This window comes from Chenopodium album, chromosome 17 (assembly GCF_948465745.1).
Source record: "Chenopodium album chromosome 17, dcCheAlbu1.1, whole genome shotgun sequence".
NCBI classification, from domain to species: Eukaryota; Viridiplantae; Streptophyta; class Magnoliopsida; order Caryophyllales; family Amaranthaceae; genus Chenopodium; species Chenopodium album.
Window position 1 is genome coordinate 42,406,824 of NC_137850.1, and position 27,596 is coordinate 42,434,419.

At 35.6% G+C, this 27,596-nt stretch overlaps 5 protein-coding genes across 5 annotated transcripts; 2 read left to right on the forward strand and 3 right to left on the reverse strand.

Moving 5' to 3' along the window:
- The first annotated feature begins 1,364 nt into the window (after positions 1-1,364).
- On the forward strand, positions 1,365-6,159 carry LOC145589762 (PTI1-like tyrosine-protein kinase At3g15890). Its single transcript, XM_081646448.1, has 4 exons — positions 1,365-1,772; positions 3,089-3,236; positions 4,554-4,816; positions 4,923-6,159. The coding sequence occupies exons 1-4, from the start codon at positions 1,729-1,731 to the stop codon at positions 5,692-5,694; spliced, it is 1,227 nt and encodes a 408-aa protein (XP_081502574.1). The 5' UTR covers positions 1,365-1,728; the 3' UTR covers positions 5,695-6,159.
- Positions 6,160-8,100: 1,941 nt separating this feature from the next.
- LOC145589029 (F-box/LRR-repeat protein At3g62440-like) lies at positions 8,101-8,914 on the reverse strand. Its single transcript, XM_081645604.1, has 3 exons — positions 8,663-8,914; positions 8,382-8,546; positions 8,101-8,295 (listed from the first exon to the last, which is right to left on the reverse strand). Exons 1-3 carry the CDS (start codon positions 8,912-8,914, stop codon positions 8,101-8,103), a joined length of 612 nt encoding a protein of 203 aa, XP_081501730.1.
- A 2-nt stretch (positions 8,915-8,916) lies between these two features.
- On the reverse strand, positions 8,917-9,714 carry LOC145589030 (F-box/LRR-repeat protein 13-like). Its single transcript, XM_081645605.1, has one exon. It carries the CDS (start codon positions 9,712-9,714, stop codon positions 8,917-8,919), a length of 798 nt encoding a protein of 265 aa, XP_081501731.1.
- A 587-nt stretch (positions 9,715-10,301) lies between these two features.
- On the reverse strand, positions 10,302-20,399 carry LOC145589763 (pre-mRNA-processing-splicing factor 8A-like). Its single transcript, XM_081646450.1, has 12 exons — positions 19,914-20,399; positions 19,004-19,127; positions 18,242-18,725; positions 17,124-17,607; positions 13,118-17,021; positions 12,766-13,020; positions 12,185-12,658; positions 11,875-12,036; positions 11,550-11,747; positions 11,125-11,403; positions 10,791-11,033; positions 10,302-10,680 (listed from the first exon to the last, which is right to left on the reverse strand). The coding sequence occupies exons 1-12, from the start codon at positions 20,186-20,188 to the stop codon at positions 10,489-10,491; spliced, it is 7,074 nt and encodes a 2,357-aa protein (XP_081502576.1). The 5' UTR covers positions 20,189-20,399; the 3' UTR covers positions 10,302-10,488.
- Positions 20,400-24,575: 4,176 nt separating this feature from the next.
- LOC145588050 (uncharacterized) lies at positions 24,576-27,514 on the forward strand. The gene is made up of 5 exons (XM_081644687.1): positions 24,576-24,990; positions 26,370-26,502; positions 26,592-26,812; positions 26,925-27,098; positions 27,201-27,514. Exons 1-5 carry the CDS (start codon positions 24,802-24,804, stop codon positions 27,285-27,287), a joined length of 804 nt encoding a protein of 267 aa, XP_081500813.1. The 5' UTR covers positions 24,576-24,801; the 3' UTR covers positions 27,288-27,514.
- The last annotated feature ends 82 nt before the right edge of the window (positions 27,515-27,596 follow it).

The window sequence follows — 27,596 nt, forward strand, 5'->3', positions numbered from 1 at the left end:
ATGCAATCCCCAAAGATATATATAAGGAGATAATATAAATTAAAACATTACTAATTGAACGCGTAGTTTATCATTTTTTTTTTCTTTTTAAGTATTTTCTAAATTCTATAGTAAGCCTTATGGACTTGTATGTAATTTCAAAATAATAATGAATTTTTATGTAATTTTACAAGGTCTCACGCTTGTTATCGTGTTAATGGAACTTTACCAACAAACACATGATGTTATTCACATATTGTTATTACCACACAATGCCTCTCTGTTGATAATGTATGGATTGTAGAAATTTGTGAAGAGAATGAGGTATTTGGAGAGGGATTAGCAATTTAGCATTAGTGTCACCATAGACATTGACATGAAGTTTTCATCACAAAACTACTTATAAAATCAATAACATAACCATCATATGTTGTTAGAACTATATTAATGTAATAATGTTGACTTAAAATAGATTTAGATTAAAATTAGTTTTTGGCTCGAGCAATGTCCGAGGTCATTATATATAATAACAAGGATTTTTTGACTTTTACCACCAAAAAAATCCAAAAATTGTTTTTTACCACCAAAACTTTTGAAAGTTTTATTTTACCACCAAACAAAAAATTAAAAATTGTTTTTTATCACCTGTCGTCAAAAACCTAACAGAATTTTTTAAATTCTTTGTTTTCGTACGCAAAACATGTTTTTCATAGGTTTATGGGGGCATTTTGGCCCCGAGAATCCAATTGGAGGTCAGAATTGACAAAAAATGATCGAAACATTTTCGATCATTTTTTGTCAATTCTAACCTCAATTTGGACCCTTTGGGCCAAAATGCTTCCCTAAACCTATGAAGAATATGTTTTTTGCACATTTTTTAATCCGTTAGATTTAACGATTTTCTGAACGGTAGGTGATAAAAAACAATTTTTAGAATTTTTTTTGGTGGTAAAATAAAACTTTTAAAAGTTTTGGTGCTAAAAAACAATTTGTTGATTTTTTTTGGTGGTAAAAGTTAAAAAATTTTAATAACAATTACGCGCTAAAATATAAATATAGATTAAATTAGTTACAAATATTTCAATACTCATACTATTTTTAACAAAATTGTAAAGTTATAAACATGAGATATACCATTGAAGTAGTGATTGAAGGTGAAGTATAATAAGCATAAAGTCATAGATTCGAAAATAAAAATCACATAAATAAGTTAGAAAATAACACAACGTAAAACCAAATTATGGACATAATACAAATTCAAAGTGAAAGCTGTCATTCTTGGCAGCATATATATTAGTATAAAAGTATAAACTATAGCACCAAGTCACCAACAACAGCGCAAAAGGAAAGAGAGACAAAAATTAAACAACTAAACAAAATAATTAAAATAAACAATTCAATTGAATTCGAATCCAAATTACTTTATTTTTCTGTAAAAACAAAAAAAAATTCCTCTTTCTTCTCTCCACTTCCAGCTTAATAGCTGCCTGCAAGTCGTTAGAGAGAGAAAGAGGTATAGAATTGCTTCTAAGAGAAGATTTTGTCTTTTTACAGAATAAAAAAAGAAAACCCAGAAAAAGTAAATTTCCACTACTATATATAATCAAAAATTATTTTTCTGGGTTTTTTTCGTGTAGTGTGAAATGGGTTTCAATTTCTTTTCTAGGTTTCTTTAAAAATTTATTCTTTTTTGTGGGAATTTTTTTTTTTTTAAAAAAGAGTAAGTTTTGAGAGGAGAGAAAGAGGGCTATGGCGTTGGGGTCTATCTTTTGTTGCGGCAAGGGTTTCGATCGGTATGTTTTTTATTTTTAAATGTGTTTGTCTGTTTTAATTTTGGAAAATTGTCTAAAACTAATACGAAATTATTGATGTTATATGCAAAATCATATAAACTGAGCTATATTTGTAAGTTATAATATACTGTATTATTGTATCAATAGTTAAGACTTTGAATTACATGAACTGAATTAATATGTTACATGTATGTGCTCTGGCATTAATCAAGTACTATTAAATATAGCTAAATTGATTTAGCAATTAGTTAACTGTTCTACATGATGGTCTTGTTAAGTCAATGTGTTTTTAAGCTCAATTTGCAAGTAATTATTGTTACAAAGACTAATTATTGTAATAATTGTCTTTACAGGTTAATTATTATTTGCAGAAAATTGTACAAAATTATATGGGTTATAATTTTAGTTAGTGACAAAGCTTGTTAGTCTGTTGTTGGTCTATTCAATAAAACCTGACAGCTTGTTGCTCCTGTGCTCCATTTTGTTGAATAGTATAGTGGTTTTTGGGATTTTTGAGTGATTTTTGGTTAAAGATGTTGAATTTGGTGTGATGAAGATGATACAGATAAAACAGGATGCTTAGTCCATATCCGATAGAGAGAAAAAATCCACTCGCTCTTAACGAAAGAATGAGAAGTTTATGGAATGTTTGGGAAAATAGTGGGGTGGTAGTGAGTGGGTGGATGAACCAAGCATTTCTTTAGATAAATGGTCATTTTATTGAAATTAACTTTTTGCATATGAAGTGAAACATGAACATGTCAATATGATCGTAAGTGTGTGTGACTTTGTGTAATGAATCGACCTAAGAGGGGACGAGGGGTATTATAGGCAGTGTATAATAAGTGTGTTCGGATCAGCTAGAAGTTGTTTTAATAATGAGAGAAGATTAGGGAGAGATCATTATGATGAGAGTTCTCATTTAGGTTTATTTTTTAATTTGAGAGAGTGCAAGCCTCTTGAATGCGGATTGTGCTTATCTGTTACTTGTTCACATTTCCAATTCTTCAATCATTATCACCATCTTTTCGCATTGAATCAACATCATCTATCCAACTATGTCAGTTCATACCAGTGTGGGATGATATTTTAGCTTAAGATGTTCTTTAGAAGCTTCTTCCCTTTCTGTGTGTATTATATATTTAAAGTCTGGTAGGTAGTAACTGCTCTTTTTCTCTAACTTTTCTGCTTAGGATCAATATGGTTTCTTGCTTTCTTCCCCTCTCCCTTGAAAGTGTATTATCCAAAAATACTTGTTCTTGTTTTCTGCTTGCAACGGCATTGAATGTTAAATGCTGGTGTAAAAACTTTTGCAGGAAAAAGAAGGAAGAAAATAAGGCAGCATGGAGGATATTTTCTTTGAAGGAATTGCATGCAGCTACAAACAATTTTAACTATGACAATAAACTTGGAGAGGGTGGATTTGGAAGTGTGTACTGGGGTCAGCTATGGGATGGTTCACAGGTATTGAAGAACTTTGCTAGTTTGCTCTTATGCTCCTTTGCTGAGAACACAAATGGGGTGTTTTGAGTTGAATTTGTGGTAGTCTATCTACTAGTGTTACTTAGCCTACAGCATTCTGTTATATTGGCATATAAGTTTAAATATTTTCAGTTGTCAGTCTTGTTTTTGAAATTGCTAGCTAGCACTAGTACTGAACCCATATTGGCTTTGGTGTTTCAATCTAAAAGTCTTTCTTGTGAGTTTATTTATAAACCTTAATTATACTTGTATAAGTCATGTTAATATGTAATATAAGGCCTTACTGCCCAACCCCTGTTACTGCTGCAGGCCTGCAGCATCATTCAACATTTTGTTAGTGATTGACCTGATTGTCTCTTGTATATTGGGGTGATGAAAGGGGATGATTAGGAAAGTTGGTAAAAAAAAAAAAAAAAAAAAAAAAGAAGAACCTGTGTGTATGAAAACTGTCATATTGCTTCTATATTTGAAAAGCATACAGCTATGAAGTGTCCTAAAATTGAAAAGAATGGTGGCTTTCTAACTAGAGAATTAGTAGTTGACAGTTTCAATTGGCATGTTGGACAGTGCATTTTCTTGTGAATTTTCCATTAAAACAAGAAGGGCCTGGTCTTGTGATGCTCAATCCGGGCTGCGGGAAAACGTATTCATGATTATATACATGTAAAGTGTCACAAACTCTATGTTTCTTCCCTCGAGTAAATATAGTCACTCAAATCTCCCTCTTTCTGCTTCCGTAGTCTTTAGACTCTTTACTAGTATGAAATCAGGTCTTTGAAATGAGTTTCTGGGTTAAATGTGTAGACAGTGGGTTAGTTCAATGGTTTCGGAATTTGAGGAGGGAAGAACCATAAGCAACACCACGTCGTCTTTAGTGGAATATTTTGGGAAAAATGGAATGGTATGCTTCTCTGTGCTTTTTCACTAGGATGCTGCAGAGTTATTCAGAAGAACATGAAAGTCTTTCACTTCTTCCTATAGAATATTTTCCACAAATCAGACTAATTTTTAATTTTCTCAAGCCCATCAAAAAGCTATTGTACTCTTAGCTTAGTGAGTGCATTTTTTATCCAATCATATGTTTCGTAAATTCTTCTTCTATACTATCGATTAGATTCAATTTATTATTTATACTCAACATTTTATAACAGCTAACATGGACTATTCTTGGGATGAAGGGAGACTTCTTATTTACTTGGCGGCTTGTATTTAGTTGTTGGTTCTGCTGCCTGTTCTTTTGTCCTTACTTCTCAGTAATGTTTAACTACAATATTACTGAGTGATGATTGTTGTTTGCAGATTGCGGTTAAAAGGTTGAAAGTTTGGAGTGATAAAGCAGAATTGGAGTTTGTTGTTGAGATTGAAGTTTTAGCACGAATACGCCATAAAAATTTGCTAACTCTGCGCGGCTATTGTGCTGAAGGACAAGAGCGACTCATTGTGTATGATTTTATGCCTAATTCAAGCTTATTATCCCATTTGCACGGACAGCATTCTGCAGAATGTCTTATTGATTGGAAAAGAAGAATGAACATTGCCATTGGATCTGCGGAGGCTATTGTGTATGTCACTAGATTGTTTATTCAAACTAATGTCTGTTGTCCTATTCTGTCCTCCTTTCCCCTGATTTCCTCTCTTTAAAGAAACCTCACACTTGGCTTATTGCAGATACTTGCACAATCATGCAACACCACATATAATCCACAGAGACATTAAAGCTAGCAATGTTTTGCTAGACTCTGATTTTCAGGCAAAAGTTGCTGATTTTGGGTTTGCCAAATTTATTCCGGATGGTGCAACTCATGTAACCACAAGGGTGAAGGGCACACTTGGATACTTAGCCCCTGAATATGCTATGTTAGGGAAGGCATCAGAGAGTTGTGATGTATACAGCTATGGAATTTTGCTGCTGGAAATTGCAAGTGGCAGAAGAGCTCTTCAGAAGCTGAACTTGACATCAAACCGCTCAATCACTGACTGGGCTCTTCCATTGGCCCGTGAGGAGAATTTCAGAGAACTAGCAGACCCGAAACTGAATGGAAATTTTGTTAAAGATGAGCTGAAAAGATTAATCGTGGTTGCTCTCTTGTGTGCTCAGAAAAAGCCTGAGAGAAGACCAACAATGCTCGAGGTGGTGGAGCTTTTGAAGGGAGAAGCCAAAGATAAATTAGCCAATCTAGAAAACAAGCTGTTTAAGAGTTGGCAATCTGCTGATGATAAGGATGAGATCAAAGAAGATAACACAGACTCTATATCAGAGAAGAAAGACGATACTCCTAAACCTGAATCTAAAGTTGCAGAAACTTTACAAGAGGAGAAAAATGTTGCTTCTAAATCAGAATTTAAAGTTGCAGAGTCTATATCAGAAGAGAAAGATGATACTCCCAAACCGGAATATAAAATATCTGATTCTGGATCTGAAAGTGCACAGGAGCGCTGAGGTAACTTTTAGAGTGAGTATACATGGTGTCATGTCCTCAAAAGTTCGTGTTTAACAGTCTACGGTGTTGAATATGGCTCTCTTGACAGGAAGTAGTAGCACAACTTCTGGTTGCTAGTATAGTGGGTTTACTCTGGGTTGATATATTGATGCTCTAGGTATGTTTGTGCCGTAGATCTTTGTTCTGGTTTAATATTTTTATTGTACGGGTTTGCCTGATGCATTTTCCTTCATCCTTCTCGGGCCTTCCTCTCTTCTTTTCTTTCGTGTGCTGGAGCTTTCAACACTAATCCTGCGTGTCTGTCTTTTGGGGTGAGATAGAAACTTTGAGTCTTTAACTGTATATGAGCTTTGTCAATATTTTTTCCGAGTGTAAATTTGGTTTTTGCTCACTTTTTCTCAACTGTGGTTTAAATGTGTCTTTGAATGTCCAATTTGTGATTTGCATTTGCTAACTTTGCTCAACTCTGGTATAAATGGTTTTTGCTCACTTTTTCTCAACTTTGCTCATTCTCTTTATTCCACATTCTTCATTTTTTTAAAAAGTTATATTACTTTGCAAATAGCGGTCTTCTAGTCAAATTTTTGGAGATGATAGAGATTGAAAGAATTAAAAAAAATAAATAAATAAAAAAATAAATAAAAAATAAAGTGATAGAAGAGAGATAGAGAGAGTTTATTAACTAAAATCAAAAGAGTTTATTAACTAATAACAAAAGTGATGTAACCAATTTAAAATATTAATATTGCAACAAGGGACTTTTTATACCACTAGGGAAGCCTACGCACGCGATGCGTGCGATACAGCTAGTCATCATAGGGGAGTTATAAATTCGAACCTCAAAGTTTACGTGCTTTGAGTTGCTGTTGAATTAAACTTGTCTTAGGTCGATCAATAAGAGATTATATCTTAATTTATTTAATTGTAGAAACATGTTTTGTGTTATGATTATTTATTTTGAAAATGATCATATATATTATAAATCGCTAATGTCACGTATTACTATATAAAAAGGCAATCAAAGCTATTGCATCATTCTATGGCTACAATAGGAGTGTTATGGAGAGGACAAAACCCTCATTGAACACCCTGGCACAAAAGCTATGTGAATTAGTATATTTACCTGCAATTAGATAGTCTTTGGACCATATAATGGAGGAGATAGCATTTATGAGCTACGAGTATTTAACTGATGATGTAGGAGTACATCTAACTCTTTCCTATAATCATAAACTATAAGCTTTTCCTAGGTTAAAATCGAGACAATGACACAGTAATTAAAGCAAAATTCATCTTCAAACAACCTCTTAATCAAAAGCATAAGACTATAGTACCTCATATGTGAGACATAACTGCTACATTCCGTAGAAGACTTATCAAAAGAGTTGCTTTGTTTGACTCCCCTATAAACACAACTAAAAGAGATTATATCAAAAGTATTACTTTTTTTTTTTTTTTTTTTTTGTTGTTTATCGTTTTAATGGTATCCAAGCAATTACACTCCACCACTACGAAGGTACCATTATTGTATTCATCCGTCAACTCCACCAATCTTGAGCTGTCCCCAAGTCTAGCCGGATACGGGCATCTCCAAATAGCATGCTTATTCATCTCTTCGTATAACATAAACAAATAGATTGCACAAACTTTACATTTCCTTAAGTATAAAAAAACAACCAGCAGGGTCATCATCCTTATAGAATTATCGTGGCGGTGGGTGGCGACCGGGGGTACCGGAATGGAAACTGACATGTTAGCAGTATTTTCCAACAACCAGAAAAGGAGTTCGTGAGAAAAGAGGAAATTGAGAAATGAGGAGTTTTGGCCTTTTCGGTGGTATGATAAGAAGAAAGATAAACAAAAGAAATAGAAGACAAAAATACGAAAGGTTAAATACTTAAATGCATCAAAATTAATTTTAATTGGGGGCAAATATGTAAATTAACTTTTTTAAGGGTATAATAGTCTTCACACTATTCATGGGGGCAAATATGTAAATTAACTTTTTTAAGGGTATAATAGTCTTCACACTATTCATAAGAGTATTCTCCCACTTTTATAAAGTAAGTAAGTAGGGATTCATCACTCTTATTTGATATAATATGCTTTATACGTTAAGCAAAATATAGTCATGTGGAATTTTGTTGGATTTGTCTCATAAAGTACTTTTACAATATCAACTTTTTATAATTTTTTATTACTTACACAATTATAGATATTTAGCATATAAAATGAGCTTTGGAATGCGTAATTTCATCCTTAATAGAACGGAGGAAGTAGATGTTAACATAATACTTGAATCAAACAGGTGAGTGAAGCTTTGGGTAAATTCTTCAATGTGTTCTCGACCAACATCTGATCTGGAATTGGATCTCCTGCTAAACATATAACCAGTTCCTCCAAAACTAATGCATGTCTAACTGAAACTGGATCATTCCAACTTCACGTTCTAAACCATAATATTTCCTTACCACTATTTTTCTGAGATGAAACCTGCAACATAAAGGGATTTCATGATCAGTACTATAAAATTCTCTTTCCAACTCCAGTTCCTCTTTGTTAGCCGAAACGAATCTGGCATCATAATCCTCAGTGAAACCCTACAAAATAAACAGCAATAACAAAAATAATTTCTTGTAAATAAACCTCAGAGTAAGATAATAGCCATAATACTAAAACTACAAACCTCTGAAAAATCAAGTATTTCTAAGACAGGTGAACAGTTGAGAAGGGGTAACAACAGGTTATTCCAGTAGTTGTTTCGAGCAGCAACATTCAGCTCTAGATGTTTCAGATTAGGAAACACCGGCAGCTGATCCTTTAAGACCTTTTCATCCACCCAGTCGAGCTCCTACAGCCACAGCCGCAGGTTAGCCAACAGGTAAAGAAATAAATTACTTCTTTTACAACACAACCAAGCAAAAAAGGGGTAATTCAGCTTCAACAAAATTAGAGATTGAGACATACTCGCAATATAAGGCCTTGCAACGACAAACGTTGAACATAAGACAAAGGTCTGATGAGTTTAATTATTTGCTGAAAAGAGTTATCAAATTCTAAGCACTGTGTTACCACCAGAACTGCTTCAACAAGACGATGCATTACTGGGATGTAGTAACACATTGCTAAATTATCGCGGTAATCAAGGTACTCCAGGTTGGGAGTATCGATAATCACCAAGTTAGTGTTATCTTCATCAAAAGCATCACATTTAGGCATGCTTAACACATTCTTCTAAGGGAAGTCGACCTAATATCTGTGATGTGGACATGGTTCGTAAAGGCTTTGAATGTAAGGTGTTCAAGCACAGGGCAACTTGAAACTAGCCTCGGCAGGAATCCATCAACAGAAAGAAAAGACGCGAACAAGAGAAGTAATTTCAAGTTTGGAAGACGGTAAGATGGCATGTTATAAACATGATCAAAGCCAATGTTGAACTCAAGCTTCAGCACTTCCAACGTTTCACATGTGAAAATAGCTGGAGGTAGCTGAGAATCACCAGGTTTGCTCACCAGAATACAGAGGTCAAGCTCCCTAAGGCCACAAAGGGGCAACGGAAAAGAGATCCACGCATTAAGTCGCGGAGATTTCAAGTCAGGGAGGCAACCTTGCTTACACTTACCAAAATAGCAACCATCAAAGAACACTTTATCAAAGTCCCCGCTGCTGACTTTAAGTCTAAACTTGGGGAGATACTGCGATTGGTGTGCTTGGAGTACATTATCAACAAAGCTCACGAAAGTGGGGAAACGTTGAATTGCATAGGGATGTTGCAAACAAAGTGATATAGGTGAAACATCGAAGTCGAGGCTTGTAATCAAAGAGAAAACACGCCTCAATCTCCTAGACAAGACGGAAGTCGCAGCAGCATCCTTAGTGGGAAGCAAAGAGAGGATCTGATATAACAATTCATCAGGCAAACAGGTGAGCCTATCTACCAACGATTTTCTATCACTGTGGTTTTGGACATCCCACACAATAGTATAAGTTGCAGTATATAGTTTCAAGCTCCAATCCATGCACCTTCACCCTCAAGAGCAGCGATTCCTGCTCTGGATAAATAAATAATTAATCAGATGATACAGGCATTGCATTGCAATACTGTTACCACCTGAGTCGATACCAAAAGGTCGAAGCTAGCAAGAATTTGTATAAAAGGTTCTGCCTTTCTGAAGGAAGAGTTATTATTAAGTATTTATACAAAACTTAACATCATAACATAAGATAAGTTACAATCTTCTAAAAGATATATATTCTAAGGATAATATCGATATGGAAAATATATCACATATATTTTCCGATATTGCATATATCCTAGATCTCATATTGTATACTTTTGTATATTTTTTCTACGTAGTTTTAATTTCTTACATGCAACTTGATAGATTTTGGTGCCTGAGTTTATTTTTAGATTTTATTGGTTTTCCAGCTGAACTCTAGTAGTACCGTAATAGTACTCTGTTTGTACTCTGTTTTTTAATACTGTATGTAATGTACCTGATTGCCTAATTTCACTTGTTGCTAAAAGATTGTTGTTTGGACTTTATAGTCGTTTAATTTGAGAAAATATCACCTCATTTCCCATACGAACATAAATAAGGCAATAAACCAAATTCAAAATTTTCCGTATTCATTTATGTACAGCTACTATAACCAGTCAAGAAGTACTACACTTGCTGTATTTTACATGTATTCAACAAAACGGTACAAGCCTGAAGGGCTAATTCTAGAAAAAGTTGTCAAAACAAATGGTGAACTAACTCATACTAACTCTGGAGGGTAAATGCGAAGAATTAAGTAAAGGTGTCCTCTCTGTCTCCTTCTGCAATATCAGCGTCCTCCATGTTGCTGAACTCTAAGTAGTGTGTAGGGCGGTGCTCTTCATGGTAATACTCTTTAGGAGTCCCAAGCTTGACTCCATATTTCATGCTAGGGGTGTGCTTAACCCCCATGAAATTATAGTTCCAAGGACCAGTATCAGGAGTCTGAAAAAAGAATAATTCAAAGAATAAGCACCATAAAAAATACTCTTAACAGGAATTCAATTAAAACAATCTGCTTATAAAAAGATTTTTCAAACTTATCAAGAGCTTACCATATAGAAGCCGAGGAACCGATCACTTAGCAGCATCTGAACCTTCTCATAATGAGTAGGTAGATAGCCATGGGGATTGCTGCCATTATCTTTATTTGCACGTCCCCACTCATATCCTGACGGGGTGAGCTTGTAGGCAGTCAGTGAACAAGAACCAGGAGTAAAACTGCAAGTAAGAATGATACACTTCTCCCCATCCCACTGCTTGTTGCTCTCCAAAATACGAGCATGACTAGTTACATCCTGCATTTGATAATGGGTCAGGTTATAAGAAGAATTGGGAATTTAGAAAAATAATGTCACATGGGATGAAACCCTAAGAACATTAGAGTACCTGAGGTGATAGCTGAGGAAGTTCGTTTGGCTGTGTATGCATCCACCCCAAAGGTTCCAAATCATTCAAGAAATCATGCTCAGGCAATTGAGAAGGAAGATTGACCTGTTGATGAGTTCCCCATTGTGGTGGCATTGCGATACAGCGAATCTCTTTAACCTGAGGATTATCTGGGGGGCTTACACCGTACAAGTAACCTGCAATCTGAGTCCTCAAATCTGCTATGCATATGAACTTCTTCAGAATGTTCTTTGGCATGATATATGTATATCCCGTTTCCTATTTTTGAAAAAAGAACAGGTTGGTCAACACAAATCATATCCAAAAATAGCAAACCACATGCAGATGTGCAAGCACAGGTTGAAAGAAAGAAGCATACATCTATTTATTTGGCTGAAGATGGGATAAGGAAAAAGGACACTAACCTTTATATCCTCCGAGTTTACATAAATATGATTCACACGCAGATAGAGATTTGTTGCAGATATCGCTCTGACACGCCAATCAGTCTTAGAGCTAAATGCTGCCTGCTCATAAGGACTTGTGGTGGTGACAATTAACTCCTCACCATGCACATTGGAAGTCTTTGTTGTAACTGCTGTCAATTGACTAGAGGCCTTTGCCTGGAGAATGAATCAGGGAAGGGGCACATTAGAAAAAATATTTAAGAAATATTATAATGTAGAAATGATAAGGGGGAGGAAGGCAGATTTTAATGGAAACTACACGGAACAAAACCAGTATACACACCTGCTTCTCAATCTCAGCAATCTGCTGTCTCTGCTGAGACGGAGGGGTAATCTCTGCCCCAAGGATGATATCACGTATTTCAGACTGCGTCAATGCCGAGGTGTTAACATTGTTCTTCTTGGCATAGTCAGAAAGTATGAGGTCTCTCAAAGCAACTTCAACCTGCATAAATTGATAAATTGGACTTAGTTGCATGTTAACTTGAGCTATTGCATACAACTCATATGAAGATTGAACAAACTGTGACAATTTGCAAGCACTTTCCTAGACACTAAAAGCAATAATCAAAGGGATCATTTTAGCAAAGTACCTTCATCCATTGATCATCAGTGAGAGAAGGCCAAATATGATGAGGTTCAGTGACCACAGTCCTGTCAGGTTTCAGCAACATCTTTGCCTTCTCATTGTTGACATGAAGTGCCCGGAGTATGAGGATAAGCCGAGAGAAAGCAGTATATGATGAAATGCTTTTCAACCAATCATCATATATGTTGAACAGAACCATTTGTGGCTCTGTAGCCTTTAAGATGAGATCACCAAATTTCTCAATCTTTAAGCAAGCCTGGAAAGGAAGTTGCAGTTCACTTCCTTTGATAACTATATTGGGAAAATCAAGCAAATGGACCTCCAAAGGATCTAACATTCCTTTACGAGTCACAATAATCTGCTTCGGTTGTTCTTCAACAGGTAAAGACCGGACAAGGGCCGCAACTTCTTCAGCTGTTTTCCACTTGGCCAGCTGACCTAGACGCTTCTGTCCAGCCCATACACTAGTGTGAATAACCTGCCAAGAGATCAACAGAGTGTCAAAATCTCGGATGCAAGAAAAGGCAAAGCAAAATAAAGCCAAGTGATGTAGATATAATTAATAATCACTGGGCCGGGTCTTACCTTCAAAAACAGCTGTCCAGTCCGGGGATTAAATATGAATATAGCACCATTTATGGGTTTTGTGGTAAGATTTCCTTCAAATGTTTTATGAATCGTCACACGATAGACGTTAGTATCATCAACAAACCATATAATCTGATTACTAAATATCTCCCCGTAATTCTGGGAAGACAGATAAGGCTCAGTAGGTTCAGAAGAGTACAGCTGAAGACCCTTCCTTATACGCTCTCTCAAGACATATAGTGCGGGATTTGACTGCACAAAAAAATATATCATCAGACAACTCTAAAAGGTTCACAATTCAATCAGTAAATGCTAACATACACAAATAAAAATTATAGTACGTGCAAACCTTCATGATCTTGTTCATAGCTTGTGCAATCAGAGGTTTAGAGCCAGGGAACCAGTTGCCAAAAGCCGAATGCAAGTTGTAAGCCAAATCAAGAGCAATCATAACTCCCATGGGCGATGGATAAATGGACATGTTATCAGTTGTGTAGTCCAAGAACTTTGCTCTGGTATATCGCTCAATATCATGAGAGTCATAATCACCCCAACGAAGCTGCACATCTACCCAATATTTATTGCTTGCCTTCTGGTCAAACACATCTTTTGTCTCTGCCACCAAACTGGGTTTCGACATCGGCCACCTATGAGCAGCAAACAGAAGTATGTCTGCACAACTACTGTTCATTTTATAACTTTTTCTGGGATGGATTGTCTCCTTCTGAACCGTCTCAATTTCTAAAGCATCCAGCTCCTGATCCAGAACTTGACAAAGATCCATGACAACACTTTCATGGATCTTCTGCCATAAATGTGCACGGAATATCTGAATTAAAGATATCTTCAAAGTTGGAATCTTTCCATGCATGAAAATTCCAGTCAGATCAAGCTGAACTTGGAAACCCACATAGACATTAGCACGATTTATTGTAGGAGACCACCAGAGTGTAAATCTACGATTAGGAATTTGGTTCAAACCAGATCGTTGTGCATTAGTCAGCTTCTTATATTTCATGGACTCCTCAAAACCAGATGCCTTCTCCCAGAAGAGACCCTCCCATGTTGGAAAGTATGTTCCCTTAAACAGAGTATGCTCCAGAATACCTTCCACTCCCCCTAGAGCCTGAATGACATCAGTTCTGTAATTGTTCAAGTTCCAAAGTTTTCCATCGTGCCTCTGATGCGTCCACCAGAAAGGATTTTGCTTCAAAACCTGATATTGCTTGAAATCAGTACGAACTCTCCAACCTTTATCATATGCTAAAGTATGACGATCCTTTTGAAACAAGGTATTTATTCGAGGTATACCACGATCCCAAGAATCTTCCAGATCCTCCAGAGTTAAACGCCGATTCTGCGACTGTGCTTCTTGCCTCTTTAATGCATACTCAGCCCAAACACGCTGTGAATCAATGAACTCGCTCTCCCACGGCTGTATGTATCGGTAGAGATTCGGAATCAGCTGGTCCTCTTCATGGCTCATACCACTCCTGAAGTGGGTCACACCCACATCGGTTTGTCTACTGTAACGTAGGTCACTCTGTGGAATTAAAATGTGACCCATTGACAGCATTCCAAGCCCTCCGATTTCCTTTGGAGTGTAGAAGATGACAGGAGGAAACCTGCTAGGCATTTTGGAGTTCAATCCAATCTTAATACGAGTTTGGATTTTGTTCTCACACTTAACCAGCAAGTCTAAGAGCTCTTGAGTATGTACAGTCGCCTCACGGAAGTAAGTCATGAGACCGATAAGGGCAGTGTTCCATTTGTTGACTATTTTCGTGAAAGTCGTAGAGCCAGAAGACATAAGAATCTGCCGCACCCGATTCTCAAAGACTTTCATATGTTCATCATCAACCCTTAAGAAAGCAACAGCAGTTCGCTCTTTGGTCTGCTCATTTTGCAAGTTCCAAACCCCATCTTTGGTGTTACTAAATGCTTCTTGTGTCATTCTAATCTTAGGCATTATCCGCACCTCAAATCCACACATGCTGAATAGCAGATTGGGATTGTCCTTGCTGTAGACCGAAACAAAACTATTCTCCCATTCTAAAGTAGTGATACTCCGTGGTAGACGATTTTTCATGTCCCAGAAAACACTTCTACCCAAGTTAACATCATGTTTCATGAGCCTCATGCGAGCATCTCTGGGCCAACACTTTTTGTTGTTGTATCCAACCATATTCTCATTATTGGGGTCAGGATGCTCAGTAAGGTACCGCTGGATCAGATCTCGGGCCTCTTCATGAGTAAACCGGAATAAAATATGCACCTTATCAATATAACGAGAATACAGCCGAATAGGATGCCTGGTTTCAACCTTTGTATCCCAAAAGGTCATGAACTCATTAGGCATTTGGGGTGGACCAGCAATTTCACTACCTCTGGTCAAACCCAGAAGAAGAAGATCAAGCACAAGGCCATAGTATTGTACAACAAATGAGGCAAACTGAAGACCCCGTATCAGCCCATAAGAGTTGGTGTGACTCATATCCTTGTAAGACAAAACCACATTATTCTTTGCAGTAACATAATCAGCAATGTTGTGATCCAAAATCAACCGCAGAAGTCTGTTGAGCATAGTCAAATCAATCTTCTCAAAGAACTTCTCAAATTTGGTCTGCAACATCACCACACATTGTCCATCACTTGTATCCCATATACCTTGCAGGTTATTAATTCCTTGGCACCACTTATACACCAAGAGAGGAGGTGGCTCAGTATCTGCAGGCTTCACCCAATTTGGGAACAAGTGCCTCTTGTCCCCCTCATACCACAGATATTGATCAAGATAAGCATCTGTAATTTTTTCAAGTGGCTCAATCTCATACACAGGAATGAGATAGCTATATAGATCCATAAATTCAATGCCAACTTCTTTAAAAGCCCGCTGTGTGAGCAAGTGACGTTTAATTCTAGATAATGCCTCATGAGGGTTATCATAAGCCTGCTCAATCAGACCTAATTCTTCTCTTTGCTGTTGATTTAATCTGACAGCAACACTGTATGATTCCTTCAACCTCTCCAAGGCAAGGATAAGAAGCTTGGTGTCATGCTTATATGACAAAGGTGGGAACGGAATTGGGGAGAACTTCCTTGACTCTAGCCAATGCACAGTGGTAGTGTAGATAGCCACAGCTTCTTCAGGTGTAACATAAGGCCCATCCTTCAGATAATTGTGCTGGCGTTCCTGCTCTGCTTTTAACCACAAACGAGTCAACCTCCCAAGATTCTTACGACAAACTGTTTTATCAACTGTGGCTCCTCTTCTGATACGTTCACGGTTATAATGAGCAACATTAGTCCACCAATCCGCTTTCGCTTTTACATAACGCAGGATCATATTTTCAATGGGAACAGGCAATCCTGGAACCTTCCAGGGAATATTTGCTTTCCAACAACGCCAAGCTTCACTGAGATGCTGCAAGATGGTTCTCGCCTTATTTTGCTTAATACCCTCTGGCATAGCATCAAGGACATCATGCATAACAGCAGCTCGAAGCTCCAAGTCAAAGTGACTTTCAACACGTTGCTTGGTAACTGTCTTCGCCACTCCTTTAGAATGCCGACCTTCAAATTGTCTAGCAAGTAGATTACCCAACCACCTCTCCAGCAACGGCACTATACCACGAAGGAAGAAGAGCCAGACCCTCCACATTGGCGCCCAGAAGCCACATCCAGGTCCCTTCCCAACCGGTCCAGTGTTGAAACGGTAATAAATTAAATGCTTCAGATCCTTGCACATTCTAATCTGCCTCATGAGCCTATATTTATAACGATACATTCCAGTCAATTGTCCAACATGTGAAAATATGTATTGCAGGCCATCAGCAAGTTGAAAAGCATCCACATTACCCAAACGGAACTGAACATTGGCATCAACCACAAGTTTCGTCAAACGGAGAATTTCACGACACAAATGAAACGCATTACCAAATCGCGACTTCTTACGCTCCTTGGTAGTAAGTGTCTTAACTGGCTTCAGATTGAAATTATAATCCAGATGCAGATAGTTCAGATTTTTCCTGTGAATAAGCAAGTTTAGCATGTTGTACCCTTGCCTGCAGACCTGGAGGCCAACTTCAACCCAATCCAGTTCAGTACTCTGAAAAAACTTAGTAGCTGCAAGAGATCTGAAAAGATGTTTCTTCTTCTGAGCTTTGGGTGGCCTGTGATGCAACTCGTTCAGCACAAAACATTTCAACAACTTCTGATAGCTGACTCGAACCTTCACAGGATATGAAGGAGGGCTGCAAAAGACAAAATTTGTCAGGAGTGAGCACTTAATACAAAGGACATACATTAGTAAGCTAAAGAAACTGGAGCAAAAAACGGAGTTAAGGCTCGCTTACCAATGCTCCTTGTACCACTCTGAAACCAGTGGTATATCTTCAGCACGTCGAGTACGACCAGACCTCATATTGAACGGTCGTGGAGCACACAGCAATGAGATTCCAGCTGCCGTTGTGTCAGTGTACAATTGGGTGTCACCAAGCAATGGTTCAACACCTTCAGGCAGCTCAAAATCATCATCATCCTCTTCATAAACTTTTTTATCACGTCGGTCTTTATGAGACGAGGTAATAGGATGAATCAGTGGATCATAATAAAATGCTGGAAGATCAGGATCCTCAGATTTTATATACATCACCATTGGAGTGTGGTATACACAAAGCCTGACTTTCCTAGGCCTATTATTGTACAGATGTGGAAATGCAATCCGATATTCTGTTCGAAGAGGTGACCGGATAATGAGTTTGTTGATATCATTGAACTCATTCCAGTCCTCATCTCCTTTCTCCATGTCACGATACAGGGGCTCAAACTTTGGGCCTCCTGCAATTGTGTAAAAGCAAACTCATTACAAACAATACATAACTATTGACACTTCTACAACAAAAGCACATGCAGTAAAACAACAAACATCAGTCCAATAGAATAGTGGTGCAATAAAAGAATAAAGTTGTTTACAGGACATGCCAACATTGCTACATGACTCGGAGCTAGAGTTCAAAAGTGCTTCAAAAAGCACTCCATGAAGTCAAAATGGTTTCACCTATATCACCTTAACGAACTTTAAGGCAAACATGGACTTGAGCTGTTGGACATTGCTCAGTGCTAAACTTAATGGCCAATTAATACCACACCACCCCGTCAAGCCCTCCCCCGAGCGAAAAAATCATCAGGCCTTACAAATTCTCAAAACATTTCTTCTTCAATCAATCAATCCAAGCCTTAGTCCCATATAAAACATTTCTCATTGGTTTATTCAAAACTTATCATAGGTTATAACTATAAGCCTAAAAATGGTAAAATATATTCCACCAGAATCAGTATCTTACCAAATTACCATATATGTGGAGCATATGGGATCAGAAAAAGTCTAATATAGCTATATTACTGACACAAACTTTTGAAATTACAGAAATCAAAGAATAAAAATAAAATAAAAGTGATAGCTATGACATACCAGGTATGCACATGTTCAGTGCCTTTGCAGTGAAAAATGATTCCATGTCAAACAAATAAAAGTAATTCCTGTCAACCATGTCAGACAGCAATTGTCCAGCAAACCTATAAAGAGTTGCCATAATTGGCAGTGAAAGATGCCATCTTCTATAACTTGGCCCATTGATAAGCTTTGTCTTCACAAGAGGTTTATGATCATAGAACCATGTATAAACAGCAGAATCTTCTTCTTCATCTAACTCTAGTTGGATTGGTTCCAGTGGATCCACATCTAAAACATTATCAGCATAATCCAATGGAGGCTCCTCATCATCAAAAGGGGGAAACCTCATTCGTTTAAAATGCCGACGATCTCTCTTTTCTCTTCTCATCATAATCCACATCGTACCCCACTGAGCCAAATAGATTGGTTCAACCACCCATGGTATTTCATTAACAAATGTGATGGCTCCAGTTATATGGTACAGAACTTTGACATCACGGACCTAAAAACAAATAAATAAAGGGTCAATTTCAAACAGATATCCCATTAAAATGCATATAAACAAGAATGCTAAGAACAAACGTGCATTTTTCAAGAGAAGCTCAAATCACATTCATTATAAATCATTGATCCCTCATCATAAAATTTACACATTATAGCTAGTGTAAAAAGTACCCCATATATATTTCTTAATATTCATTCAACCCATTAATGGTCCTAAATTCCCTTTATTGAAAAGATGAATAAGCTACAAAATGGCTGTAAATGTTATATAATTACCTGTTCCCAAGGCATTGGCATGTTCTCAAGAAGCTTGTAGACAGCATGGGGAACAAACTTCAAAGCCCCAAGATACACACGTTTATCATGGCGGAATTTCTTAGAAGACATATCACCATGATCTCTGAAACAAGGGAGCAAAACCTCCGTATTAGCAAATACTAAAAAAACAAAAATCCTAGAGAAACAGAACATTATTCAACAACAACAACAACAACAACAACAACTGACGACCATTATAAGATTCTTTACCCACACCTAATATAACCCACTCCCACCTCATTGAGACTGCAAATGAGCCAAAGTTTTACTGTAGAAGCTATAAAGACTCGGAAACATAATATGGATTGTTTATGAACAAAAAAAATTAAGCTCTTTAAGCAAACAAGCAGAGCTCCGATACGGTCACATCCAATGCTTCTGTGCTCCACTGAATTAAGTTCCCAGTAGACTCAACTACATTACTCGTGTTTAGCATAAAAAATAACATGATGTCCACATATATATTTGTAACATTTCAAATACAATAATCCTCCTCAATATACCAATTTTAATTTCAAGAATATAATTAACAAAAACTTCAATTTAGCGCATACTCAACCAAAATTTATATAACCTAAAAACAATCAAGTTTTGACAATAGCAAATGAACAAATCTGAGCCTATGAATTTCATAGCTCAGCTAAAACTCTACTCATATCAAAATCAATTAATCGAGCATTCCACTACTCAGCTAAACTCGACTCGATTGCAGCACAACACCCAATCCACAAGATCTCAGCACTCCCCAAACACAACAACTACCATATAATCATAATCTCCGTACAAATACAAACACAAACTACAACCAACATCTAAGCAATCAAATTCACTGTAAATTCAAAACAATCGAAACCAATTAACCACTCACCGAATAATCTTCCGAACATGCTCAGGCGGCATATCCTCCTTCTGCGTCTCAACAAACCCGAACTTCCGCTTATCGCCATACCGCTTCGAATTAAGCTGCATCCACTTCCTCGCCTTCTCCTCCAACCTCGCCTCAGCTTCCTCCGCCGATTCCTGCTGCTGCGGCTGCTGCGGCGGCGGCTGCAGCACTGTATAAGACGGTTGCATCGCCGGAGGCGGTGGAATCGAAGTTCCCGGCGCCGGCGGTGGCGCCATGGGATTGTTCCCGTTCCACATCGCAAACGCAAAAACCCTAAACCCTCAGTAGATGCAAATTTTAAAACCCTAAGAGAGAGAAAAGTACGAAGATTGAGAAATTGGGGGTGAAATTAGAGAGATGAATTGGGGATAATTTGAGTTAGGGTTTATTGAAAAAACGGAGGAATTAGAGGGAAGATTTTTTCGCGTTTTTTTTTTTTCTCTCGAGGAGAGAAATTAAGTAACAGAATGATAGTGAGGAGAGTGAAGAATGTAAAGTAGGAAGAGTGAAAGGCGGTAGAATGAGCAAGAAACCGACCTTTGTGTGTGTTCGAGAAATGGCGTTGATATGGGCTAAAGGGATGGGTTGGGCCGAGGATGGTCATGGAGAGTTACTCCGTGTTGAAAACTAACACGATTCAATCTGCGTTGATTAACTGAAGTGATTCAACTCATTCAAGTGATGATGTATTAATACAAAATATTATATGATATGACCTGAACTAATTAGCCCTGACTTTAACTAATTGTAGACTCGAGTTGAGAGCTCTACTTCGTGATTCGTTAAAACTCATATTTTGGTTTTGAGGCTAGGGTGTGCACTAGTTGAGCATCTACGAGTATTTGAAAATTGAAATATTTGTGATGTGAGCTCAAGGATAATGAGGATAGAGTTTATGAATATTATGACATCAAATCATGGTAATGGTTACGTGGTATAAAAATGGTGAAGAATGATGATTTATTACTATATTGATGTTGCCGTGTAATAATGTTGTATAAAGCTTGACGACTTTAAGTTATGCTACAACTTGCACCCATGTTTCGTCAACAAATTTGAATCAAAATCGCGGTTAACATTGTAAACTTTAAACAACCTAAATGAAATGGAGGAAAATGTTGTAAGAAAATGCAAAACTACTGAGTAATGAAATACACCGCAAACATGCAAAATTCAGCTTGGATGTCTAACATTAAGTATGGTATTTTGTCACATGATTTCAAGTCAAATACGAAGTATAAATTAACTACAATAATGATAATCCTGGGATGTTGATTTGCAAGTGATAAGTAGTTTGGTGCATACACTTCAGCTACATCTTTGTAATTCCAATGAAAAAATTTAGTTGCAATATAGCATTTGTTTCATGTCTCCATTTGTATATGTTTATACCTTTAATTTGTTAAATTTTCACTTGACTTATTCTTGGATCCTACCTGATAAATAGAAAAGTTAAAGAAACTATTAATCTTATTTATGATGCCATCACATCATGCTATACTCCATAAGTTCGAAATTAAAGGGATAAAAATCATAAAATCATAGGATAAGCGAATCATAAATAAAATAGTCAATTGAACCTTGAGGAGAGGAATTGTAGGAAATCAAACTATCTTGGAAATTTGGAATATTTGCTTCAAATTGTTAGTGGTTACATCCTAATGTATAGGAATATGATATATTGATATCCTACATAATTAGTTTCCGTTGGTGGAGTCATAAGAATAGTGAATTTAAGTTAGGGATGATCTAATGGTCATGGGATCATATTGTGTAGTTTTAGTTTAGTTTTGCACTATATGAGTGTGTTGCTATGTGATACATTTTTCAATGGATTGAATAAGTTTTTATAAGTTTCTCCCCCCTCTCTCATCTGCAAGTATTATATTACTTCAAAATTCAACAACCTATCTTCATTTTAGAATGTCCCAAAATGGTTTTTCACTCTTTAAATATTGTTTGTTAGATTAGATATTTGCAAATTTCCTTGATGATAAAATTAAGGATTAATATATCTTGTGGCATGGTAATGAACTAGTGATAGAGAAACTTACATAAAGAAGAATGTTTTTGGTATTTATATCCATTCAACTTGACTTTCTGTAAAGCCAATATATCAGCTAGAAACAAAAATTAAATGTAATCAATAATTCAATACTAGTTTAACATAAAATTTTAATTTCACGTAAAGAGAACAAAAACTAAATATTGTTGATATAATATTACTATATGTTACGATTCAACAACACAATTTAATATTTATTTTCATAGTTAAGTCAACATTAATATATGAATAACGTATAAAGTCAAAAGTAATATATTTTTTACTCCTTTTATATATATATATATATATATATATATATATATATATATATATATATATATATATATATATATATATATATATATATATATATATATATATATATATATATATATATATATATATATATATATATATATATATATATAAGGTAAGGAGAAAGCCTATCCTCGTTTCACGCCTAGAAGTCAGAAAACTAGTCAACAACTCTAGTCTCCTACTGCGTATCTTAGTGGATGCACCTAGGAAGAGGGTATTGTAGGTAAGAGATACGGAATACTCGTACTTCATACACCGTATAAAGTAGAAAGGAAATAAATACTCCAAAATCTATGTTAATCTTTAAAGGAAACTCCTTTTTTTGGTTGGAAATTTTCCCTTTCCAAAAATGCCCTTTGAAATACTTATTTTCAAGAACAATATTTCTTAAAAATAATAATTACCGAGAATTAAAAAAAAAAAACAAAAAAAATTGATACTCTATGACTACCAAAATTTTTAAAAACTGTCTATTGTTCTAGCTATCATCCTTCCTCATACGAAAAAAAAAACCCTTCAAATTAAAAATATATATATATATATATATATCATTGTTCATCACTCAAATTTTCCCTCCTCCTACAACTGCTTTCCGTCACTAAAAAATAAAACCACTCATAATCTGTGTTAATTCCAGTCCAACCTCCAATGCTTATGGCTTTCCTCCTAGCAATTCTATATTGATTAATTACTCAATTATAGTCATATCATCAGTTTTATATGTTTGATTAATTACGCAATTTCATATTTCTTTGTCTAAAAGTTTTAAAACTATAATTATAAATTACTAAGGGTGTAAATTTTCTCAAAATTTTTGTTTTTGTTTCTTTTTTTTGTCTTACTTTAATTTATATATTTATGTATAATTGTATATCTTAATCTCCATCTACTTAACTAATGTGTTTTTTTTTTTTTTTTTTTTTTTTTTTTTTTTTTTGGCTAGAATTTAATTGTATGTAATCTCTCAACTCAGGTATGAAAGATTTTATTAAATTACTAGACCGATTTACTATGCTTATCTTTTTGTTTGAATATTTTATTCTGTGATTATTTTTTTTTTTTTGAAGAATACTGTGATTATAGTTTTTACATTTTTTTTTCCTTTTGATTTCTGATCGTTTTTGGGAAAGTCATGAAACCATTCTTTACCCTCAACTTCTATTATCAATTTTTTTATTCCTTTGGAAGTTTTGATATTGTGTTTAGGAAAGTCATGGAAGGATAAAGATTCTTTACCCTCAACCTATCGATCTTCATTTTAATTTTTTACAAAATGGTTTGTTTATTTATTTATTTTGTTTATATACTTCCTATAACAGTTACAAATTGGTGATGAGAAATTTAAACTACATAGTACAATTATATTCTATAACAAATTGCAAAGTGCTTGATCCTATCCATATCCAGTGCCACTGTATGATATAACTGTTTTATTTTTGTTTTACGGGGGTATATTATAGATTTTTGTTGCTAACCACTTGCTCAAGTCCATGTATAATAGTCACACATGAATATATAAGATATGTCAATCTTTTGTACAAGAACCAATGTGTGCCCTTTTCTTTCTATGTTTCTTCTATGCTTATAGAAGTTGGATTTAACCAGCCTTCCTATAATGTAAACCCTTTATCGAAAAGTAAATGTTAAATTCAACTCAAAATTCTGTCATTGCATTTTCTACTTCGGTAATATAGAGTGATAAATCTAAAGTTACTAAATAGTTATATATTGATTATTTGATTGGCTTAAAAGCTAAGAAATTACATATTTTAAAACCGTAATACTCATTCTTACTTATGATATTATTGACGAGTTTGCTACATTTGATTGTGTGTAGTGTTTTCAATCATTTTTTAATATGGGGTTTACTTAATCAAATGGTGTTTTTGCTACATTTGGTGTTTTCAATCAAATGGTATTTTTGCTACATTTGGTGTTTGTGTTTTGGGTAGTGTTTTGCTTGATTTGATTATGAGTACATATTTTCAATAATATATGCTTCCTCCATAATATATACTTTTTTTTTCCTCCATTAATTTTTTTTTTTTGTATATTTTTAATTCCCCGCTTATTGGTATGATATACAACTTCAATTTTTACTTACGGAGTATTATTTTAGGCATTATATAAAAGTGGTAATTGTGCACTTTAGCTTGTAGGAAATAATTAAAAAAGGAAACAAATAATTACGGCACAATTACTCGTTTGGATTGGCCGATCCACCAAGCCAACACCTTGACCGCATTATATAAAGCCCTCAAACCAGCAACAAGAAACCAGAAATTCCTCCTTGTCTTTCTGTTTCAAAACCCCCAATTTCAGAAAAATCCCCAATTCAAAACCCTAACTTACACAACCTTTATCCCTTTCTCCTAATTTGAAATCCGATCCTTCAAATTTCAATCGACGTTTGATTTGGGGAAATTGGGGATTCGATTAAACTTCTGGGGTCGTTTTGAGACTCAGAGGATTTCTCTGAGATCGGAAATAATCGAGAAGCATCTTAAGATGTCTGCAATTGTGTGTGGAAAGAGATCTTTTTTTGAAGAACAAACTTCCACCACACCTGTATCTAAGAAGCTTCGTTGTTCGTCTTCTTCCCCTGTTCGATTCTCGCCATTTTCGCCTCCGTCTCCGCCGCCGAGGAGCTCTCTTATTGATAAGCTCAGGGAAGCCTTCCCTCGTATGGACCATCAGGTAATATAGATGATTTTTTAATTTCTCGCTTTCAATTGATTGAGATTGTAGTGTTTTGGAATATTTTTTTATTGCTATTGTAGGATCTTTGTTTGCTTTGTTGTTGGAATTAGTAGTGTTGTTTTGATAGACGGGATTCGATCCAAGGCCTTGAGAGGCCGAGACTTTAACTAATTAAGCTAGTTGACAACGGTATGACCACAATCGCTTAATCTTGTTAGCCATTGATGCTTACTTCATAGTATTTGAGGTGTTTCTAATTGTTGGTGTATAGATTTATAGTTTTGGGTCAATTTACAATTTCACAGACAATAGCGGTGCCGAATTTAAAATCAATGAATACTCAGATTATTCACCCAAAGTATTGATTCAAATCCCTTGTAACATAAATATGTAAGTATTGGAATTAATTGATTAAGACATTCTTTTAGACAGAAGATTTAATTATATTGCTTAATATTTATTGTTACAGCTTGGTCCTCCTTTGTCTCATTAGATTTATGAGTCAAAATATTAAATTTCGCCGGATTTTAGCTAATACCTATACCCTGTCCTTTGGATTCACTAAATTACAGGCCACATTTGATTTGGGTCCTGGAAAAGGAGTTTAGCTAAATCATTCTCCATTTTATTTGAAACTGTCTTTATCTCACCAAAGTATCCATGGTATAGCCAATGCTATGTTTTGCCCAGATGCTTATTTAAAGACCCCTTGAATGAGCAAACGAACAAAAAATTCAGCCTTGGTTAACAGTAGAAATTGCCTGATGCTAAGGGTTTTATGTCTCTTTAAAATTTTTATTAGGGTATCATTTAGAGTAATATGGGAAAGTTTAAATTTCATCTTACTTAACATTAGAAGGTGGCTGATTAGGTTTGAGAGCTGTGGTTATATAAGGATGGCCACATGTTGCGCTTGTATTGTTTGTTGTGCGTAATGCTGTATTGTTGTTTATTTGCGTCATCTATATTTTTGTCATTTATTGGGTATTAGGCCCTGTTCACTTCACCTTAAAAAAAATAATATTAAGTAAAAATAATTTCACTTCAGGAAAAATAAGTTCAGTTTAGTAAATTTAATTTCAGTTCAGTGAAAATAGGTTCAGTTCAGTAAAATTCAGTTTTCTTAAAGAAGAATTATAATAGAAAATCAGTAAAAATAATTTCAGTTCAGTAAAATTAATTTCAGTTCAGTAAAAATAATTTAATTTCAGCAAATATAATTTTGTTTTAGTAAAAATGATTTCAGTTCAACAAAAATAAGGGGAAGTGAACGGGGCCTTAGTAGTTTTTGGGAGCTAGTTTTTTGCAGTGTGCATTTTGTTGCTTAGCTTTCATCCACTTATATTGTTTAATCTTTGCCTTCCTTTGGTGAGCAGACTCTAGAAAGAGCTCTGGATGAATGTGGTGATGACATAGATGCTGCAATTAAAAGACTGCATGAGTTATGTTTAGGATCCTCCGAGGAAAATCCGGGTTCTGTGAATCATGAGGAAGCACATGTGGAACAAGGTGTGTTTTTATCCATTCTTTTTGTATGGTGCTGAAGTTTGTTATCTGTCCAAATAGAGAATATCTATAGCACATCTTTTGTTTTGCAGGTGGTTTTTCTGCTCAGCAACAAGCTGTTCCTACTGCTGATTCTTCTGCCCAGAACAACCTCCCAACAGATGGTGCTCAATGGGTGGAATTATTTCTTAGAGAGACGGTGGGTGCAACTACTGTAGATGACTTACGATCCCGTATTGTTAAGGTGTTGGAAGTTCTAGAGAAATCGATAAGGGATAGTGCAGCTGCTGAGGCTACAGAGAATTATCAGAAGGTATAATATAATACTCCTTCAGTATAGTGTTAGATAAATCAATATATTCTGTTTTGCTCTTCTTCAGAATGAATTATCCTAGTCTTACATATATTGGGTGATCTTTATGTAGGAAAATATGATGCTGAAGCAGCAAATTCAGGCGCTTATGAATGATAATGGTATCCTTAAACGTGGTATTCAAATTCAGCATGAGCGACAAAAGGAGTATGATGATAAGAATCAAGAAGTGCAGCAACTGAAGCAGCTTCTTCCACAATATCAGGAGCAGTTGAGGAGACTCGAGGTCTGTTATCACCCCTATTCTTATTTTCATTTTTTGATGTGATTAAAGGCCATGCTACAAAGACTTTTTGCCAACTAATTGTGTTTTTCCATGTGCTTGCAGATTACTAATTATACGCTGAGTATGCATCTCAAGCAAGCTCAACAAAGCAGTTCTATTCCTGGACAATTTCATCGAGATGCTTTTTAAGTTAAAGATGTAATAACTGTAGTATGAATAGGTTAAGAATTACCTATGTAAGGCCTTGTTTAGAATTTTAGAAGCCCTAAGCTAAAATTTGGAGGGCCTTTATATAATTATATGTTACTCTTTATTTCATTCTTCTAATATTATGGTCCAGTTGATCAGATGCAATGATAAATTTATTTGGCATCTTACAACTGATGATTTAATTTAAGAAACAAAAATTGATAGAATGAGATGTGTGCAATCTTTTCGTGGCTGCAAGGAGAGTCGAGCAATTTAATTCTTTATGAATATGGTGATATTGGTGAAGTT

Coding starts and splice junctions, on each gene's coding strand:
- LOC145589762 (XM_081646448.1), top strand. CDS start 1,729: ATGGCGTTGGGGTCTATCTTTTGTTGCGGCAAGGGTTTCGATCG. Junction 3,237..4,553: donor AGCTATGGGATGGTTCACAG/GTATTGAAGAAC, acceptor TGTTGTTTGCAG/ATTGCGGTTAAAAGGTTGAA. Junction 4,817..4,922: donor GGATCTGCGGAGGCTATTGT/GTATGTCACTAG, acceptor GGCTTATTGCAG/ATACTTGCACAATCATGCAA.
- LOC145589029 (XM_081645604.1), bottom strand. CDS start 8,914: ATGCCTAAATGTGATGCTTTTGATGAAGATAACACTAACTTGGTGATT. Junction 8,547..8,662: donor TGCAAGGCCTTATATTGCGA/GTATGTCTCAAT, acceptor CTGTGGCTGTAG/GAGCTCGACTGGGTGGATGA. Junction 8,296..8,381: donor AAATACTTGATTTTTCAGAG/GTTTGTAGTTTT, acceptor TTTATTTTGTAG/GGTTTCACTGAGGATTATGA.
- LOC145589030 (XM_081645605.1), bottom strand. CDS start 9,714: ATGGATTGGAGCTTGAAACTATATACTGCAACTTATACTATTGTGTGG.
- LOC145589763 (XM_081646450.1), bottom strand. CDS start 20,188: ATGTGGAACGGGAACAATCCCATGGCGCCACCGCCGGCGCCGGGAACT. Junction 12,659..12,765: donor CTGGACAGCTGTTTTTGAAG/GTAAGACCCGGC, acceptor ATCTCTTGGCAG/GTTATTCACACTAGTGTATG. Junction 11,748..11,874: donor TTGCTGAGATTGAGAAGCAG/GTGTGTATACTG, acceptor TTCATTCTCCAG/GCAAAGGCCTCTAGTCAATT.
- LOC145588050 (XM_081644687.1), top strand. CDS start 24,802: ATGTCTGCAATTGTGTGTGGAAAGAGATCTTTTTTTGAAGAACAAACT. Junction 26,503..26,591: donor GGAAGCACATGTGGAACAAG/GTGTGTTTTTAT, acceptor TTTGTTTTGCAG/GTGGTTTTTCTGCTCAGCAA. Junction 26,813..26,924: donor CTACAGAGAATTATCAGAAG/GTATAATATAAT, acceptor ATCTTTATGTAG/GAAAATATGATGCTGAAGCA.